The sequence below is a fragment of the Poecilia reticulata genome, chromosome 7 (genome assembly GCF_904066995.2).
Source record: "Poecilia reticulata chromosome 7, P_reticulata-male-v2, whole genome shotgun sequence".
NCBI lineage: Eukaryota > Metazoa > Chordata > Actinopteri > Cyprinodontiformes > Poeciliidae > Poecilia > Poecilia reticulata.
In genome coordinates this window covers 11,356,792-11,378,126 of record NC_088836.1, presented here as the reverse complement: position 1 = coordinate 11,378,126, position 21,335 = coordinate 11,356,792, and the positions used below count along the sequence as shown (strand labels likewise).

At 38.8% G+C, this 21,335-nt stretch overlaps 2 protein-coding genes across 5 annotated transcripts in view; both read left to right on the top strand.

Moving 5' to 3' along the window:
- espn (espin) overlaps window positions 1-20,477 on the top strand; it is a 53,172-nt gene extending 32,695 nt beyond the window's left edge. For all 4 annotated transcript variants that reach the window (XM_017305951.2, XM_017305950.2, XM_081608876.1 and 1 more), the window contains 5 exons: window positions 4,796-4,941; window positions 5,087-5,452; window positions 13,907-13,986; window positions 15,363-15,383; window positions 17,159-20,477. In XM_017305951.2, the coding sequence (XP_017161440.2) occupies window positions 4,796-4,941; window positions 5,087-5,452; window positions 13,907-13,986; window positions 15,363-15,383; window positions 17,159-17,306 (761 nt within the window). In that variant the 3' untranslated portion in view covers window positions 17,307-20,477. The remainder of the gene's footprint in view (window positions 1-4,795; window positions 4,942-5,086; window positions 5,453-13,906; window positions 13,987-15,362; window positions 15,384-17,158) is intronic.
- Window positions 5,460-13,987, top strand: LOC145552209 (espin-like protein). The gene has a single exon (XM_081608877.1). The coding sequence runs from the start codon at window positions 7,371-7,373 to the stop codon at window positions 9,408-9,410; it is 2,040 nt and encodes a 679-aa protein (XP_081465003.1). The 5' UTR covers window positions 5,460-7,370; the 3' UTR covers window positions 9,411-13,987.
- Window positions 20,478-21,335: the final 858 nt, after the last annotated feature.

Genomic DNA, 21,335 nt, shown 5'->3' with positions numbered 1-21,335 from the left:
TATTCTTAGCTTTAAAGAAAAAGGAAAACTGAATACCAGTTGCAGTAAAGTGCTAATTACTTGATTTAACATCAGATATTTTATAACTTCCTTCTGTCTGGTTTATTTCAGCTCCTTCTGTTATCTAATAAATTAAATACCCATAAACTGCTTAGAGATAAAGAGGGCTGTGTCCCTATTAATTTGTCCCTTCTTATAGTCATAAAACGAAACCGTTCCAGAACAACGAAAAGGTAAAAATGACTTTACTGCTTTTCTTGTTGCGGTGACTCAGAGGTAGGTGGCCGGCCGGATAGGCTGCATAGTTTGTCGAGCTCTTTTGTTCTGTAGTTTTTTTACCGCAGGAAAGAGGGGGGCAGTTTTTACACCCTCCATCTTTATCTCAGACCCTGTAAGGAGCAACGTGGTCTGAGGAAATATAGGATTTGTTTCTAGCCTCTGATCAGACAACAAAATGTCACATGGAGGCCATAAAAGCGAAGAGCCTTGAATTGATATGCTGCGGCTGCTATTTAACAGACTAGATGCATGTGTTGAATTGCAATATCTGGTGTCACGTTACGATTTATGTGCCATGCATTAACCGATCCAACCTTTGCTGGTCAATACCAACTTTGAGTTTTCATTCAGGTCTGACCTGCCAATTCCCTATATTTTCTTTGGACTATAACAAAATATTTTTCATAAAATTAAAAAAATATATTCTGCATGTTCTTTGACAAAGTTTTGAATCCAATAAAAATACAGGTCTTATAAGATTATCTCCATTTAATATTTTCATTGAACTCTAGTTTTGACGCGTTATAAATAGTATTGAAGATTATGGTCTCTGATGATTGGTGCATCTCTGACTTTCTCTGTCCTTTCTGCCACCTCCTGATCGGTCATTTGAGACACTGAAATTCAGGCAGATTAATGGAGGAATTGTGATAACTGAAAAAGACAAACATAGTTGTCATTGCAATGTTCAGTGATAATATGGTAATATCAGATTCAGGTAATCGGAATATCTGGGACCCTTAAATTGATAAACCATGACTTCCAGTTTGACTCTGCTACATTCAGCCATTTTATTCAAGTAAGGCATTTGTTTGCTCATCTGTTTAGTCCAGAAAATGGCCACAGAAACATTTGCCACCTAAACTTCCCCATGTCTACTATGTGTCATGCAGACCTGAAGTGTGAGTCTGAATTGAGAGCAGGCTGCCCTGCGTACCGAGATGTTCATTAGGTGAAGCTGTTTTCTCTTACATTGTGCACCTGTCACTCCTCCACATGTTACTCTGACCTGCTGAGTCCCCACCCTGTTTTTAAACAGGATTTATCTGTCCGCAGAGACACAACTGCTTTCTCATAAAGTCAAATGGATGCACTGAAGTGTAACTTCAGTGTGATTTTTAGCCTGTTAAAACTCACCTATTAACGGTCCTGGATCTTTGTAATAACGACCTGTCAGGAAAGGCTTATGGTATGAGGATTTTGTCAACATTTTTTGTTTTTAACCCGTTTATATTTAAATAGGTTAGTATTTTGCCAATTTCTTAGCCTTTGAACATTTTTGCAATTTGTCAAAATACAACCACTAATTTTATTAAACTTACATTGGATTTTATTTGACAGACCAGCATGAAATGAAGTTATTATTATTATTATTATTATTATTATTATTATTAAAGGTTTTTAGAAAATCTAAAACTTTTTTTTGTACATTTGTTATCAGCCCTCATGAGACAAATTATTTGAAATACCAATTTCCAAGCCATGTCTCTGGTAGCTTTGAAAGTTTTAAGTCTGGCTATGTTTACTCAATTGGATTTAGGTCTGGACTTTAACTGGGCCATTCTAACTCACCCAAACACTTTCCTCTAAACCGCTTTACTGAAGCTCATGCTACAGGTTCTTGATGGAGCAGGAACCTTTCTGGTCTTTTACCACCTGTAAATGATTTTCCACCAGTATTGTCCTTTATCCAACCCATCCATGCTCATGTTATCTCTGATCAGCCTCCCTCTCCTGGTTGGAGTAAGGCTTTCCTGCAGCATGATGCTGCCACTACCACATCATGTAAACTGGTGTGGTGGTGGTTTAGCCTCTCGGGGTGCCTGTGTTAGCATTTCATTCCCTGATCTTCTTTGAACACGCTTTTGCAGTGCTAGTTTTAATCTACATATTGCATAATGAACGTCTGAAGAATTTCATTTAGAGTTATTGAAGGAAAGTAGCTGAAAAATAATGCATGTAACAAGTTTCAGATTTTTGAAAACCACACTTTTCCTTCGGATTTATGGACTACTTTTGTGTTAATCTACCAATTAAGCTTCTGTAGAATACAGGGAAGTGTAAGGTTGTAACTTGAAAAGTTAAACACCATGTCAACTCAAACCAGCTGGTTCTTTTATTCCACATCGTACGTCGCATGAAATGTAACAAAATGCCAAGCGAACTGTGTGCGAGCTTTGAGAGGATTGGTTTGGCAGCGAGTGGACTGACTAGCCGACGATTTGACGGCCTCTCTGTGTGCGTGTGTTTGTGTGTTAATTCCTGGCCAGCTTTCCAGTGGCTTGCTGTCACTTCCAGTTACTGGTGATTCCTTTAGATTTCCCCCAACTGCGATGATGGGTCTTTAATAGAAAGCTGTTCTCTCCTCCTACATGGGAGAAAGGGAGCGCGGGCGAGCGTGAGGAGGGGTGGCACGCTAGCCAGTCTTTGTGTCCGTCCAAACCATTGTGGTTGCCTCGACAGGGAACACTTTTACCGAGGGACTTTTGTTTTTATCCGTTCTGCAAATAGAAGCTGGGTAAACAATGAGGAATTGAGGACATTTGCTACATTCAAGGCTAACGTTCTGTGAAACAGGTGAGGCTGCGACTGGCTCTTTGGATCCTGATAAGATCCCATTCATGCTAAATTGAAAGCAGTTTTGAGGCTTAAATTAATTTTAGTGTGCTAAATATAGTTAAGGATAAGAATGATTTGATATAATCATTAAATTATAAACATGTACAAGAATAAAGCAATAGAAAATCTGTATGTAAAAGTTTTTTTATTTTTACCGTGAATATATTTTTCTCTCACCACAAACAGATTAGTCTCAGTAAAAGATGAATCCAAAGTTGTTGTTTTTTTTTATAAAGACAACTGACAACTTTACTACACATGGATTTTCTTATAATTTCTATCACAATATTGTTTTTTTTGTTTGTTTTTTTTTGTTGCTCTGATTAAAGCTAGAGATCAAAAATGTGTGGTTGTTTTTTGAAATCTGGCTTTAGTTGAGCTTTGACTTGTCAATAATAATTTTAGTTGATTCAAATTTCTCTTTAAGAACTACCATATTTATTTACAACCTTCCTGCTGGGAATAAAATTTTCTTAGATTGCTCTTACAGGCCTCTCATGTGACAGAAGTGTCCCTGTAAAGCAGGACTTTGCTTATTTAATACATACAAAGTGATTCAAAGTTAAAATTTTAAACAGTCTTTGGCAACATATTGTAACAGCATAGTTGTGTTTATTCCCTTGAGAATGTAAATTATTACCTTATCTTAGATTTCCAGAAGCTAGCCAACATTTCCAAATCTATTGTGTTGAAAAGAGGCGGAGATTAAAAACCAAATGAATAAAGACCTACTTATAAATTATGAGATCAGCTTTATCTAGTAAGTTTGTCCCCACATAACTTCACTCCTTTGCCAATTTTATGTGGTAGACAGTTTATTTTTTCCTACCTGAAAACATTTAAAAACAAAGTCTGTTTTATTTCTGCATTGTACTGTCCTGTTAACATCTGACATGCCTCTGCTGAAAACATTTCCCTTTTAGACATCTTCTTGCAGCTTTTGTTCTTCCTCTGGTATCTTTTCTTAACACCCTGAAACTGTAAATAGATAACTTCGAGCCTTCTTCTCAACTTCCAAACTACAGAGCGTTGTTGTTAGCATGGCCTGGTGTGGCGCATTTACGGACTGAACAAGTTAGGATTTTGATGTTTCCAAACGACCTGTCACCAATGTTGCCAGTCTAGTGGAAAATTATCCTATTCTAGTCTTATTCTAGTCAGAAACACATTAGCCAGTTGGCTAATGTATTTATAATTAAACCAGTGGTGTAGCTTGTCCAAAAACAATTCATTGTTGTTGTTTCTTTTCACTTTGTGAACTGAGTCAAAATGCCTTCTTTAATGTAGAAATCCCAACGTACGTAGAGTGTGAGGTGATAAAAGAGGGAGATTAATTTCTTTCCTCAAACTAAAAAAGCACAATAAATGTAAAACACTGCTGTTCAAAACGGGAATAAAATAATTATTCGGTAGCTTTGATATTCTTCTTAGGAGCATTTCTCTCAAATTCTTCTACAAGCCCTCAGCGAGCCATATAAATTGTATTAAAAAAGGAACATTGTGTATTTTGTAGCTCTGTCCTGATTGTATCCCTTCAGATAAAATAAGACGTTTGTAGCCAGGTTTTGTGTTATGGTTACCTTTTAATCCAAGCTTGGTCCAGGTGTTGCTAAGGCAACAGTGATCTAATCAGACATATCTCAAGCAGACCCACATTCAGTATGAAGACAAACCTCAGTAAACAAATATGCATGTCCAGCTTATCCATGATGACCCGACTGACCTCCCATCATTATTCGACACGCTCCGGTTCAACATTGTTATCTGCCTGATTGGATAAAATATTTAAGTGATGAAACGCCACCCAGTGTCTCTTTTCTCTTTAGTGGATCTGTCTCTCGTTCTCGTCCGTCTTTCTACCTGGTTTCACTCGTCCGCGCTCTCCCTTTGTCCGCAGGCACAAAATCTTTCAACATGATGTCCCCCACCGGAGACAACTCAGAGCTGCTGGCAGAGATCAAAGCCGGAAAGAGCCTCAAGCCCACGCCTCACAGTAAAGGCTACACCACCGTGTTCTCCAACACGGGGACGACGGGCAACAATGTAGGTCCAAAGCCTTTTGGCACTTTTGAATTCATTTACAAGACGGTGAACGATGCAGAGCCACAGACTCCAGGAGTTCAGTCACAGATATTACAATTACTTTGGATGACTGTGATGAGTAATAGGTGTCTTCGTCTCCTTTAAGGGAACCACCACACCTCCAGAGACCCAAACACCCACCCCACCCGCCCAGCCACCCTCCCCCCCACAATCCAGCCCGCCTGTTACCTCCCCGCCCGTCACCCCGAGCCCCAGCCCTAGCCCCACTGGTCCCAGGAACATGTCAGGCTCTGCGAGCTACGAGCAGCTGCCCTCCAACTCCGTCGTTAACGGGGACGGAGGAGCTGGCGCTGCGCAGCCGGAGTCGGAAAGGAAGACGAGCCTCGCCGACATTGAGGCGCTGGTGCCCACTCATGACGAGCAGGGGAAACCCATCCCTGAGTGGAAAAGGCAGGTGATGGTGAGGAAGCTTCAGGCCAAGATGCAGGAGGAGGAAGAGCACAAACGCAAGGTAGGTGTTGTGGTAGGATGCTGTGCCCAGATGACAGGTGTGTTGATGTGTTTCTGCTATCCCTTTTGTGGTCTCTTAAGTTTGAAATATGCAAAAAATAAAATTGGCTTGGCATTTTTTTCATAACTAAGATGCAAACGGGATTGCTATTACTTGGAGTGTTTATGATAATTTTTTTGTTTGTGCATGAAGAGTGTAACTGAATCAAGATAAAAACTACTTTCTTAACATCAAAGAAAAGGTTTTATCTTAGACCAGAAGTTTCAAACTCTAGCCCTTTGGGGCCACTGTCCTGAAACTTGTGGATATGTTTGTGGTTCAGAAGCCCTGAATCAACTAATTGGTCATTAGCAGGACTAAGCTGAGGACACAGATAGTTATCTCATTCATGTGAGTTGGACCAGAAAAGCATCTAAAAGCAGCAGAACCTGCCAGGGCTGGAAACTGAGACTGCCTCTCTTAGGAATTTTGAAACGTCTTAGAGCAGATTCCAGCTTAAATGATCTTTTCACACATCTCCTCTCAACTGATAACATTCAGCATTTATCTTTTTGTCTTTAATAGCTTAAATGTTTAAGTATCATTAGACATGGTACTGATTAGAAAGTCATACAGACACAATCTGAACACTTGTTAGGCTCAGATAACATTACAAAGACTCTGGTTATATACAAATTAATTATTTCTAACTTATTAATCATTAATTGCAAACACAGGTTGCCACTTTTGCCTCTTGTCTAATCCAGCAGGAAGACATTTCACTTAAATGTCATTCTGTAATGCATGCATCAGAGTTTTATCTTACAGGATTTAATTAAATAAATCCATACGTGTCTTCTCATAAACAACAATTAAAATATAGGTTAGAGCCTTAGCACATATACTTACCAGTTATCAGTGGGTTTTTTTGGGGGTTTTTTTTTTTTACTTTTGCATGACTTTTTTTGTTACTCATATACATTGCTGTAATATTTTGAAGTGAAGTGAATTAAAACCTGGCTACATCAACCATCACAGCATAAAGCACTTGACCAAACTATACACAGTGTGAGCTGGTGTTTTGGTGATGGCCTCCTGTGGCTTCAGGTCCTTACATGCAGATTCAGTGGTGTGATGATGGGCCCCATTCACACTACAGGTCAACCAGTATTAGTGCCATCAAAGTCCCTAAAACAGCATTTTGACAATGATAAAATGTTTATGCACATAAAATGCTTAGTAATAGTTTAAAAGTTGAGGATTGTTGTCTTTCGTTTTTGCTTTTGTTTCATTTGATTTTAAGACTTTGTAAATATTTTTACCAGGGTTGCCGATAACACATTGCTGTAGAGTAATCTTTTTTCCTTAGGCAATGACCAATACAAGCAGTTTTAACTTTATTGCATTGTTCACACACCTGATACAGTCTTCTCCGTTGCTGGGAGGACTGACGTGTCTGTTGTACCTGCAGCAAGGGCCCAAATAGGATTTAAAGGTGTTAGAATAATAGTTTGTATAGGTGTACAATGCCCCAAAGGACAGCAACAGAGACGTGGGAACTTCAAAGCTGATTTTGAGTTTCTGCAAATATGGTCGGTTCAGCACTTAATTTTGCTGGTTCATTCAAAAAGAACAATGGTTTCTCTGTTTGCTTTGATTCTAAATTACAGCACAGAGTTTAATGCCCGTAATGAGGTTGTGCCATTGCACCACTAAATCCATGTAAATCCTGTGTGTTGGAATGGATTTGCTCTGAAGCGTGTTTGAAACGAGGAACATCCTGCTGAAGGAAACCCTCCTTCCTTCTTTTTTTTTCCCCTCTTGTCCTGTCGGTCTCCTTTGACCTCTGATTTAGTTTGCGTCAAGTGGACACTACCAACCTCAGGAATGGCACTACTCCCACGTCCACAATGCCATTTTAGGGCCGTTTGGGGAGCTGATGACCGAAGCTGACCTAAATCGAATTGAGAAACAAATCGAGAACCTGCAGGTCATGCATAAGATGTCAGAAGTTGAGAAGGACCTGGAGGAACTGGAGCGAGAGCTTCACCAGCTATTACCGGTCTCTGCTGCTCTTAATCAGGAGTATTTCTCAGTCAATCCAAAACATGTACATGGGCAAGCTGAAGATCTCCCAGCCTGGTGCAGCAAAATCTCCACCCTGCTCAAGAGCATGGCGATCCTCCTTGCCACCCTTGGAGGCAAGGAGATAGACATCTTGGATTTTATTCTTTCCGGAAATTCTCAAGAAGAAGCAAAGAATATTACTGCAGGTCAGTGTCAAACATCTGTTGGCACTGGGAACATTGGGCGATCCCAGTCCTTCTCAACAAGAGAAGACGTGGAAAGGGAGATAAAGCAGTGTGGAGTTTCTGTGAAGAACCTGAAGGCCAATTACGAGCTTCAAACTCAGACACAGTCTACAAATGACCCATCTGATAGGGTTTACAAACGCAAGATGTCACTTCCAGTGGTTAGTGAGTCAACTTATAGTCTAGAGCCAACCAGCAATAGCAGTGTTCCTTCCTCTGCTACTACAGTTCCTGACTATAGAAGCAATGGGCCTTTGCCACCTGTAGAAGAATCTGTCTTACCACTTGTTGAAGAACCAGTTGTTACTGAAGCCTATGTTTCTCCATTGTATGTCTCCTCTGATGCAATGGCTCCAACAAATATTAAAGAGTTCAACCAGGCTCTTTCTTCAGACCCTGTTTTAACTGACAATCACCTAAAACGGAGCTTGGAGGTGCAGACTGATCTAAGCTATGTCCAGGAGTGCATCGAAATGAGGAAAGAGAGGATCGTCCTTTTGTTCCTTGAACACTGGAGGAAGTATACCATCTCAGAATCTTATCGGACTAAGTACACAGGCAGCAGGGGAAACTACTTGGACGTGGGCTGTGAGGACTACAGCCAGTTCAATACTCAAATGGGTGATGAAGTGCACAGTGAAGATGATAAGATGATTATGTTTATGAAGTCAAAGCAAGTGGTTGGCAATCTGATTGGCCACTGGAGATCAATTATGAGCCAAGTCCCGTCACGGCAGATCCGGAGGCTAAGCCGGGCCCAGATGATCTACTGGCCGGAGCACTTCCTGCCACACTTCAACGGCTCCCCTGTGAGCTATGAGAGCTTAACCCTTGACCTCTTCATGCTTGGGTACTTCCAGTTACTGGAAATGAACATGTCTCGCAGGGAGCGGAAGTTCCGCCACCTCATGTGCTACGAGATGTTCGACCGCCTTGGCAGTCACAAATGGGAAGTTATAAGACAGTTTCACAAGGAAGTGATGGTGGAAATCGAAAGTGGGAAACGAGACTGGGCGGATGGCTTTGAGGACATAAAAGTCAAGCATTTCGGAGACGTAGCTGATGGGGGAGGTGTGATGACGGCATCTCTAAATTCCGTATCTCCTGAAATGTCTGCACTGCATGAATCTCTCCCACCCCCGCCTGTGCATCCTCCCCCGCCTCCACCTGCCTGTCCTCCACCCCCACCTCCAAATCCACAGTCTACAAGATCTGCAGTGACAACACAACCATCCCTGCCAGCCTCCCAATTAGATGTTCCTCCATCGGTATCACCTACTGCTGCTGAGAACGGTGTGTCTGACAACAGAACTTCGTTGGAGGCCAATGCTCCAGAGACTGTGGCAACCAATGAGCAGATGCCTTCAAATGAGTCTGGAATTGTTTCGGAGAGGGACCTGAAATCCGAAAGAGCAAAAAAAGTGGAGGCAAAACAGAACTCCATGGACAATGCAGGATCAGAACCAAAGAAAGACCTTGCACCTGTGAAAGTTAGATTCGCAGAAGAACCACGCGTTGATCAAGCTTCACCCAGAGATGAAACTTCTGAAGATGCAATTAAAGTTATTTATGAGCTCAAAGAGTTCAGTAATGAGGAAATCATCAGATACATCGACCGAAGCTTTGCCTTTTGGAAGGAGAAGGAAGCGGAGCTTTTTGACATCTAACTGCAGTGTCCACCACCAGAGATGGTGCTGGACCTGAGAGGCTAATCTGCACAGTTCAACCTACCGAAAAGGGAAACTAATCGGGAGCGTTAGCATTTAGGCCATGTCACCTAGGGGATTAAACTACAGCAAATAGCCTTCATTTGGTTGTGCTGACATTCCCATTTGTATATGCTTCGATGGAGAGACAGAGCTGACGATTTATTTTCAACTGAGTTGAGGGGGGGCATTTAAATAAAGAGCCGCTTTAAATGAAGCCATGATCTCAAAATAATCTTTAAAGAAGAGATTTTCCATTTAAAAATGTGATTTGTTTATTCTCTGTTGTGAATAGTTTGTCCTATTGTAGTTCTTCCATCAGTCGCAAGACACAAATGTTTGAGCCAAAAAATGCCCCCTCTTGTTATTCTATATAATGATATATAATAATATGAAACGCCAGCGGCTTTTTGGCTGACTGCTGAGATGCCCTGTTCAATCATGATTGAGAGGAGGTTCAGTAATAATCCAGTGATCACATTTATGAGAGGAGAAGCTCTGCCATGTTATATTTTTCAAAATAATCCTTCCCAACATGACTAATGAAAACAATTGTAATTTGTGAAATAATAGGAATAACACTCATTGAACACATTAAGTACATATTAGCTCGCTTGTTTTACTAAAAAATGTCCATTATACAGAACAGCCAAAAAGGTCAACACCTTGACAGAATTGTCAAATTGTGATTTGACACTATTTTTATTTCTAGTCACAAGCTTAGTTTAAAATAATAGTTTATTGTGTTTGAAATTGGAAGTTGTATTTTCTGAGCTCCCAACCAGACTTAGAGCATAAATCCCCTGGATTACGGAAAGGAAAGTTGCAGCTCTCCAATCAGCCTCAGGTTCAACATCAAGTATACATTTAAAAAACATAGTGAAGGTCAAGTTGAAGGTATTTAATTATTCTTTAGCACATCTGACAGGTTTTTTCTTTTTATCATTTCACCAAAGGCATCAGAAGGTTCTTTAAAAACCCCACTTGTTAACATGTTTCTTTACTGTTTGAAAATGGAGATAAATACATGTTTATCAGTGTATTTTGCTACCAGTAGTTTGCATCTGTGTTTGTTTGACTTATAACTAGAATGTGAAGAGATCTGATGTGGCATCATTTTCAGGTCTGAGTTCCAACTTTCAGGACAACAAACCAAACGCTGCGATAAATCCCGACTAAAATCCACCTGCAGAAATTTACAAACCAGGTGTGAAATGATGAGCTGGAGCGATAGCGTAGCTGCAATAAAATCTGTGTGGTAAAATCTTTTTTTTTTTTTTTTTGTCATATTGTCCATATTTTTGTGGTTTTGTCTTTTTCTGAAGCTCTATCAGAAAATACAAACATTAAGTTCAAAATTTGTTTTGAAATATCAAAAAAAGAAGACCATATCATTTTATTCTTGATAGAAATTGCTCAATGAGTTGGTTGTTACTTTGATGCTCAGATATTGTCGTCAAGGTTTAAGAGCACTTTGTGGTTTGTGGTAGGGAAGATGTTCTTTAAACTTTGATGACAGATTTCTGTGAGCTAATACAAGAATTTCATATTCGATGCTTTAACTCTCGGAACATTCAAATTTGAAGTTTGTACAAATTCCTTAGTATTTTTGGGTTTTGCTTTATTTCTGATATTAAGGTGTGTTTCACAGATTTTTTTTTCACATTCTGGAACTGAATTGTGTTTTTACCTGATTTCTACGTTACTGTCAAAAATAAAGTTTATAGAAAATTTTTGTGTTTATACAAGTCCTAAGTAGTTTTCCCCAAGCTCTGCCTACCAGGGGTAAACTTCAGTTCCCTCTCAGACCCAGTGTGATTCCAGTGACAGAGCCCCTTTAGGCACTCGGTTCCTCCGTGTGAAGTCCTCCAGAGATCTGCCAGTGGCTTCGATATTCTCATAGTGTCTTTTCTGTGGCATCAAGATTACCTTCATGTAACCCTCTTAGTGCCACCTGCTGTCATGCTATCCATGGCTTACAGGAGCCATAAGGAGGTTACTGTGAATCTTCATCACCTCACAGCTCAAATTCAGGCGGTTGGCGAAATGCCCATTTTACTTTAAGGAGTCACATTCACATTCATCCGTTTATGTTCCGATTGCTTGATTTTAAGGATTACGACACCTACAGAGTCTGTACTGATAGTAATCCATATTAGTTTGAATGATAAAATGCTACAGAATATTGATTATAGATCAAAGTTGTAGGTCAATTATAAAACAGAAGAAAAGACGATTAAAGTGGATCCCTGCCCAGTTACAGTTCACGATTCTCTGACTTTTCTGTGGAACGTAACTCCAAATTATTTGCAGAAAATCTGCCTGTTCACAGATTTTTTTTTTGTAGTGCATATCTGAAATATTCAAAAGAAATATTGGGAAGCTTGAAGTACGCACACCTCCAAATTGTCCCTCAGCTAGTTGCTTGGAGTCCAGTAGAGAGTTTGAGTTTTTATGGTTCCGATTCAAAGACGAAATGTATTTGTTACTTTTTGAAGAGTGATCCTTTCATCGTATTTAGCCACTAAAAGGCACGAGGAGAAGAAAAGACCCTATGCACCTCAGAAACACATCTAGTCCAGGCCAAATTTTTAGCAAACAGATTTTTTTTTTTGTCAACTACACTAACATGTTAGTGTATGTTCTTCTGTCTATGTTTTTCTGTCTTTGGGATTTTCCATTGATTCAACTAGCAAAATGGGTAAAAAGGTTTCAAATCTCTTAACAAAAGAGAATATTCAACTTCTATTGGATTGGAAATTCTTTAAAAAAAAAAAAACAAACAAAGACCACAAATGTCTAGAGAAAAAAATCTTTGAAAGACCATCAGAAAGATTGAGATCAGTTCTATAAATAAAAATAATAGCAAGGTGCAAGCAAGTTATAAATGTTATTTTTATTTATTTATTTCGAACATGACATAAGTATAAAATCACACACATGAACAAGGAATGCAAAAGACACACATTTTTGTACCACAATAATCTTAACATGCTCAAAAAGGAAGAAGTAAGAGGCTTATGAACTCCTATCCCATAAACTCATACCATATTTTCAAATGCCTTAATGTTTCTTCAAGTTCGATGTTGGAAGTTTCCCTTGTGCAAGTAGTAGGGGTAATTTTATTGATGGTTCTAGATACTAAACTTAAAAAGAAATCCAAGTACTGGTGCCGAAGACCAGCACGTGTTGAAAATAAAGTTTACAAAATTGTTACACATTTTCTAGATGAAGGAAGACATGAAGATGTTTTGACTTTCCGTGTTAACCCAAGATAATTGGTGCACCAAAAGACAAACGTAAACATTACCATAGTTCAAGTTTAACGACTTAAACATTAGAAAGTTAACAGACTCTTATTAGTACATGCGGACTATAACTTTATATGCATTTTATTTTAAATTGAACCAATACAAAAATCAGAACTGAAACCACTAGCACAAATAAACTGCTGTGTCCAGTCTTGGCACAGTTAACCATTGACCAATTTATTTTATTTTGATCAAATTAGAAATAAAAAAAAAAAGGATTTCTAACAGCTTCTTTTTTTTCTTTGTAATAATTCCCTAGGGAACTATTAAAAATTCATGAAGCAGGTAGTGTTACCTGGAATCACCATAGCTACAGCGAAATCCTCGAGTAAAAGGGTTGAGAAAGGAAGGGGGTAACGTATCTCAGGCGAGGATGAGAAATCTAACACTGCTGCGCTCTCCTCTCCTGCTGTTCCACCCTCTGCTACAGACGCAAAGAGAAAAAAGGATCCAGTTACGTTTATTTCTTGACGCAAACATTCTGCAAAGCAGTGATGTGATCATTTAATAGCCTTTATCTTGTTCCTAACAAAACAAAAAAACAACAAAAAAACGAGAGGTAGTAGACATTGTGAGGTGTGTTTGCTTCTGAAAATTTATCCAACTGTTTAAAGAGGGGCCCTTTGTTGAGTATTTGTCTTTTATAATGGCCCTTTGTTTAGGAAATTGTACTTGGAAATATGAATAGACGTTGGATTCATGTTTCAGCACTGTTTCTCCCTGCAGGTGTATGCCTGCTCTTTCAGCTCGGAGCAGGGATTAACCAGCAAATACTCAATTCAGCAGCACCACTGATGCTCTCATGGATTTGTTATCACTTTTGATTCTGTTCATTTTACAGCTACATCAAATCTGGAGTTCGCTGTTTTCTTACCCATAGGTTCAACATGTCTTTTTTTTTTTTTTTTCCTAATTTTTAGCTACAGCCAAAAAAAAAAATAAAAACATGACTGCTTCATAAACAATTGAATATCACATGTATTTTGAGATTTTACTCCAAATAAAATCTCTGTTTAGCACGGCTGGTGAACCTTAAAAATAATTGGGTGGTTATGAGGTATACAGTCAGAGTTTAAACGCCACAACTGACCGATTTGGGTCCCCGTTTTTTTGCCCCCGTCTCGGACCCTCTCTGTGTCCTCGCAGGCTGAAGAGGAAGCAAAGCGCCTGGCGTCAATGCCAGCCTGGAGGAGGGACATGATGAAAAAGAAAATGGACGAGGAGAGGTGAGTAATAAGGCAGTTGTTGTTTTTGGGGGGTTTTCTACAGTGTTTCACACTCTTAAGTTCTGGAAATGTTTCTAAGACCAATATGTAGCCGCTTCACTTCACCAGTTTCCTCATTGAAGTAGATCGCAACCTTTGTTGCCATGACATCAAACAGCGAAATCCCGTTTTGTTACCGAGCTCAGCCATCCATTCGCTTGCTTTAATTATTCAGCCGTGTGTTCTCCCTGTGATCTCAAGAGACCTGGCCAAGATAGTTGCAACATGGGTTGGATATACTAAGATCACACAGAAGAGAAATAAACTGCACAGTTTGGAAATGACTTTTTCTCCAACTCATTCAGTGGCGTAAAGCTCTGTAGAAGTTCAGACTGAAGATTTTTTTCTGGCACTCGTGGAATTGGCATCGCTAAATTTCCTTCTTTTTCCATCCATCAGAGGGACACAGTCAGAATGCTTTTAGATATGAATCGCATATCTGAGTCTGAGCCAGTTCACATTAGCATCAACAGGAAGATAAGTGAGAAAGCATGGTTAGTAATAAAACACAGTTGATAAATAATATTCAACCTGCAAAAAGACGAGTGAATGCATTTACGTAGTCAACAAAGCATGACTGTACAAATTTTAGTTTTACATGACAAGAAACCAAGATTGTTTCTCTTCAGGAGTTTGTTTCCTCTCTCTAAAATCCCCACAAGAGCATTTATTATTAGAATGTTATGAACAAACTCCTTAAAAGGGAAGTTATCATGTAAATAAAAACATTGTAGGTATTTTAAAGTGGACATCAACTCTGTTTTGTGAACTATTTCTTTTTCAAATGATTTCAGACAGTGCCGACCTTGCTTCATTTTAAGTTGTGAGAAATTTACGTTTTGCTTTCTCTGCATGTAAATTACAGGGTCCTTAATATTATTTATATCCTTGTACCCTGACTCTAATCAAGTAAAACATAACCTTGACGATCCTGACATCTTTAAATGTCTGTTTTAAATTTCAACACCAATTAAAAAGCGAGTATTTCTCTCATTCTCTGGCTGTATTAAGCGTTCATGTTAAAGCAGAGAAGTAATGAAGTCACTTGTTCTCTTTGCATTGCTAAATTTCAGTCAAATTTGCTTCAGCTTCCCCATGAGGAGGCAGGAAGTAGAGACGGTGGAAAGATGGAAATCTGCTTATAGCTCCTTATTTGAAGACTAACTCCAGGATGTTCATTTTTTTTAGTAATATCTAGTCAAAATCTAATTTTGGACAGAATTATAATGACTTTATCCTGCAGCTGTGTCTGTGTGATATTGTTAACGTAGCTTGTATAATTCCTGTTCGCTGTTTCAAGATATTTACGCCTTCTCTCTTTTGTTTTTGACCTCCTGATGTGACAGGGAACAAAAAAGGTAAGTGTTCCTTTTGCTTCACGCACTAATGATTTTAACATTCAAAATAAACCAATTAAATGGAGTGAGGTACAAAACAAATAAAATCCCTTTTTTTAATTTGCAAATTTTGGTAGATGTATTGAATGTCGAATCAAAAATAGTCATCTTATATAAATCACAATTAATGAACGTTACAGACATTTACAAATACTGACAGAAATGCAGCTGTTTCTTCACAGTATAATTCACAACACAAGAACAAATAATTCAGCTGGTGTTGGAGATGCCAGATCAAATCTGGATATATTTTAGCACAGCAGGTAGAGTACAGCTGATCGTAGGAAACTTCCTTCAGCATTAAGTTAGGGATAGGATAACAGAGGATTATTGCAGGAAATGTTTTTGGAGTGAACTATCAGCTGAATATCTTAAAGTTGAACAAAACTGCCTTAAAAGCTCCTCCCTATGTGAACTTTGCAGCTTGCTCTGAAGTACACTTGCACAACACGGAGTTGTAGGTTTCTGTCATTTGCAAACTCAGCCTATTAGAAGGAACTTACAATGAATCATTAATTTAGAGGTCTAAGTTATTAACATTAACATTTATCCACGCATTCATTCTACCTATTTCAGTGCCTTTGAGTTCATCTTGGCTCATGGCTATTTCTTTCAGTCAGCACTGTCTGACATGAAGAAGGTCCACAAGAAGGAAATGTGGCCTGCTGCTTTGCAAAAGACTCGACTCATCCCTGATTTCTTTGTCATTTGCATCCTAGGAGCCAGACTTTTTTCCTAATTTGCAGCTTTGGGCTGGGTCCCTGCTCCTTTTCAGTCCAGAACATCATCTGTTTTGTAATCTACCAGAGCTGTATTTACACAACGACAACAACAACAAATCCTTCTTTAAATTGGATTTTAAGAACATTTCCAGTCACAAAGATGAGATGTGTACACATTTCTTGAGTGGCCTCTATTAAAAATACCAAATGGCAACACAGTTTTGACAGACGAAAAGCAATGAAATGGGAAGTATTTTAGGAAAGTTTTATCATATGGATGCAATATACAAAGTAATAATAATAAAAAATTATTTTAACTCTTAAAAGAGTACCTGACCTTAAATATACCTTCACAATGTATGTGTACTCTCAGTTTAGTTCCCAAGAGGCCTCGTGTTAAAAACATGACTGTATCGGTCAAACTTGAATGTGGCCTGAGTTCAACTTTGTCAACAGTTGTTTCTGACCAGGGACTAGATTACTGAACATTTGTAGCTCCTGTGGCATTTTGGCAAAAAGTTAAATCTCTTAATTGTTGAACAAATTTTAATGTTGGCCAAAACTAACCCGAGAAAATGGCAAAAGCAGTTTTGAAGTGATGAAATCATTCATTAAGAAGAAAATCCCAACCAACCCAACCCAAACTGCTGGTTGTTTCTTTCTTGGAGCAACACCAATATGAAGCTGTTACACAACCGTGTTATTGTTTTAAATCAGCCATATTAAACATGTTCAAGGTAATGTCACAGCATCTTAACAGTATTTCAATCTGGACTCCAAAAATTACAATGAATCAATAAATTCATTGTAATTTAATGAATCTAAATTACAATGCTGTACTAAATTGCAATAGTACGGCCGAGGCAAATACTATTTCCCATGGCTGTACTACTCAGTCATTGTGTAAAACATAGAAAAAAAATATGTATGTGCTAGCAAGTAGGTAAAATATTGTGCTGCTTTGTTAGACAACATTCCAATGCCATCCTAATTCCTGTTTGTGACCTTTTGTAGAAAAGCAGAACAGCAGGCCAAACAGGCAAAGGAGTCCGAGGAGAAGCAGGAGCTGGAGCGACTACGGACCATGGGCTACGATGAGACCAAGCTGGCCCCCTGGCAGCGGCAGATCATCCTGAAGAAAGGGGACGTAGCCAAAAAGTGACCTGGACCGTTTTCCCTGCAGCGTTCTGCGCCCTCACACACTCGGTCCAAAGTGTCTCCCTCCTCCATTCTTTAACCCCACGCCGAACAGACAGAGGTGAAGAGAGCTCGTCTCCCCCTCCCTCCTGAAACTCTGTTGTGTCACTCTTCGGTGCCCCGCAGTAACTGAGGCCTGCTTCTGCGGTTGCTGCCTGTCCACACAAGGTCCGAGACTCGGCTCGGGCGAAACACAGCAGAGTGATCCTACACCTCTTACTAAAAGTCTCATGGACACAAATGATTGTTTAGCAAAGCATTTCTGACATGCACTGACCCTCTTTTTTTCTTCTTTTTCTTTGCTAAGGCACTTGTTAAAGAACACTTAAATCAAAATCACAGCTGGTGTATACTTACATGTCTACAAAACCGCAAATTATTGGAAGATGTGTCACGTAGCAGGTTTAAGTTTTTTGGTAGATGAAAAAGGTGACGTATGAGGCTGTTGTTGCTATGAAATTGTCTATTTTTCAGACTGTAATCGAAAGAAAAGTAGTTCAGATATATAATTTGTAATCAATAAGCAGCCAATGCATCAATAAGAATGAGCAGTGTCCCATCGATGTTTCGTCTTAGTCGTAGCATTTAGTGTCAAGCTCACAGATGCACTTATTGTGCTGTTGCAGGATCGTTCAGCTGTTCAAAGCCGAGGTTTTCTTTGAAGGTTATAGGCAGCTGGTATCTTACCTGCTGCAGATGTCCATCTCAGTCGCTTCATTTTGTTTAAATCCCCATTAGCTGGTCGTTACGTTTGGATTCGAAGGTTATTTACCCCAAAGCTGGTGATTATTTACACACAAATAAATGACTGAATGCAGTGCGAAGCGCCTTGGGGTCCTCTGGACCTGATGAAGCGCTTTACAATTACAGGCCATGTGCAGAGGAAGCTCAGGTTGGAGGAGGTGCGTTACCAATAATCTTCCTGCTGGAAAGCCAACAGAAAATGTAAAGCATCTCTGGTGACAAAACAGTGGAAATGCTCTGCATGTTCCACTGTCGGTTCATTTCCGACAGGAAAATCCTTGATAGCAGATATTACTTCCTGCCTCTGTTCTCCCATGTAAATGTTCGTCAGATTCTGTGTAAATATCCACTCACTGCAAATAAATAGACATAAATCCCTGTGACTTCTGTAGGCAAGCTATTCATTTCTTCTGACCTCTTATTGGAGCCTCAATTAAACCTGAATTATCCCTTTAATGTTTTGGCAGAAACTACCGCCGGTTGTTTATATATTCCACCTCAAAGCTAACAGTTTATTAATGTCCATTCGATAAGGTTATTTTCCAAAGAATCTGGAATAATAATAGATAATAAATTAAGAAAAATACATTATAATTTTAATATAAAATTATACCATAATTTCATATTAACTGCTAGTAGCTCTTGTCTCAGAAAAATAAAACAAAGCTCAAATTTATTATTATAATGTTTTAATGTGACTGGAATGTCACATTAAAACATGACATGTTTTAATGTAGTTAAACAAACTACATTGTTTAATCCATCCATCCATCCATTTTCTTGCACCCTTTTCCCCTCAGTGGGGTCGGGAGGGGTGCTGGTGCCCATCTCCAGCCAACGTTTCAGGCGAGAGGCGGGGTATACCCTGGACAGGTCGCCAGTCTGTCGCAGGGCAACACAGAGACACACAGGACACACAACCATGCACACACACACTCACACCTAGGGGCAATTTGGAGAGGCCAATTAACCTGACAGTCATGTTTTTGGACTGTGGGAGGAAACCGGAGTACCCGGAGAAAACCCACGCATGCACAGGGAGAACATGCAAACTCCATGCAGAAAGACCGGGGCCGGGAATCGAACCCAGAACCTTCTTGCTGCAAGGCAACAGCTCTACCAACTGCGCCACTGTGCAGCCACATTGTTTAATCATGATAGTGAATTTTTTTGTGAATCGCTGCATTATAAGAATCAAACATGTTTTCAATGTCTAACGACAAGGATACCGGGAACCTAAGATGGGGGAAAAAACCAAAACAAAACACAAATAAGACAAAGAGCTGCTATTCACAGCGGCCGTCTGATCCGAACCCATCCGCTTGTTTCTTGCCTCTGTCCCACTGAGCTGCAGGATGAATCTTTGATGAACAGATCTGCTTACACATCACAGGGAGACCACTCTGTCTTCCACAGGCGGGCTCACTAATGATAAACTGCACTGCTAGCTAGGTGAGTTGACTTGCTTTAGCGTGTTTGAAATTAGCACTGACCAGTAGCACGTATAAAATGAAGAAGACGTCTCAAAGTACCGTATGATTCACTTTTAGACATTCAGAGATCCTTTAAGAGTCCAGGCTGGGAACTATTTCATCATTTCCTCCTTTACAAATTTAAAAATATTTTTACAATCCATAAAACATTAGAACGGTGTTAATCTGTTTAGAGCAGTGGTTCCCAAAGTCTGGGTCAGGCCCCCCATATGGGTCTTAAAACACCAAGTGTGTGGTCTTTAGATTATCTAAAGAACTTTAAGTTAAACTAAAAAATAATTATCTGTTCCATTTTTTTTTTTACCTTAAAAGTTATAATAAAATAAAGATAAAATCTGTAGTTGTAAATGGATAAAAATAGTGTATTAGTTAAGGCTGTCTTGCAGCTACACTCTTTAAATGTTAGTTACGTTTGTGTATATCGAACAGCAATACTCAATTTTGTGGGTTAGAAATAAAAAATAAAAAAGGGAGCCACTGGTTTAAAGATAATTAGAAAATAAATATTTTGAAATGGAGCACACATCGTTGCATTTACATTTAATAAAGTTCTCTTTCCTTTTTGTAATCTCATCATTACAAATAATCTCTGTAGTTCATCTGCTTGGGTTTGATTGATCATTTGGAAATATTCTGACTCACTTCTCATCAGATGCCATATGATATTAAAATTTAAAATGATGTATGTCATTGCCATTTAATTTTCTATACACATATTAATATATAAACTCTGTACATAGTGACCCTTAGATTATTATTTTTTTGTCTTTTCATTTTTTCCAGATTTCATGATATTACATGTCCCAGCCTCGCTTGGATGTAGAATGTTGGCTTGTTTTCTTGTCATAACTTCAGACTGATAAAAATGAGCAGAATAAACCTCAGATCATTTAAACATAGCTTGTGTGTTTCTCTTCCTTTATTCCTCTGTATGTTGAGATGTTTTTAAAGTTGTTCTGCCAAACATATTTAGTTAAATTTATTGTTCTTACAAAGAAACGACAAATCAAAGTGCAAGAAAAGTTAAAACGCTGTTACATAATTTATTCTCTTTGAACAAAAAAGTATCATCCAAATGCATTTTACAACACTGTTTCTCACATCTACACTTTCATACGTCTCATGATTAAAGTATGAATTAATTTGCATGTCTGAACCTCGCTGTTGTACAAAAATTCTAGTTGCACTACAAGATTCAGGTAATTCATGCAAAATTAAGCTTTGTGTTAGTTGCAAAATAATAATAATCAGACATGTGCCATGCCAGAAACCAATTTTTGGATAGTTACCCACAACTTTGGTGGAGAATGAATGTAAAATTAATTGAAAGGTTTAGCTGCTGGATGAGGGGTAGCTTCTAAATGTAAAACTAAAAAATATCTCTAATCATCTGCCAAAGAAGGCATAAAGCAAAGTTTGTGTGAATTAGAAACATGCAGTGACAAAGTAACCCTACACCAGGCTCAAAAAATATATATCAGGGAATTACATGTAAAAATAAATAACCCGATATATATCGCACTGGTATCCAAAGAGTGGACGTGTTTATTAAGATTATTATGAGTTTCTGCAGTGATGATTGAAATCCTAAAACAAAGTGTAGTACATGTTATTTAACACCAGGGGGTAACAAAGAGCCGTCTTTTTAACTAGTCAGGTGAGAACAACAAACAAAAAATAGTATTGACATTTCAGAGGTTAAAGTTAAACAGACACTTTAACGTTATTGTATTTTTGAAATGAGAAGTTCATGTCGG

What these genes read in the sequence shown, in the direction of transcription:
- LOC145552209 (XM_081608877.1), top strand. Translation starts at nt 7,371, where the DNA reads ATGACCGAAGCTGACCTAAATCGAATTGAGAAACAAATCGAGAACCTG.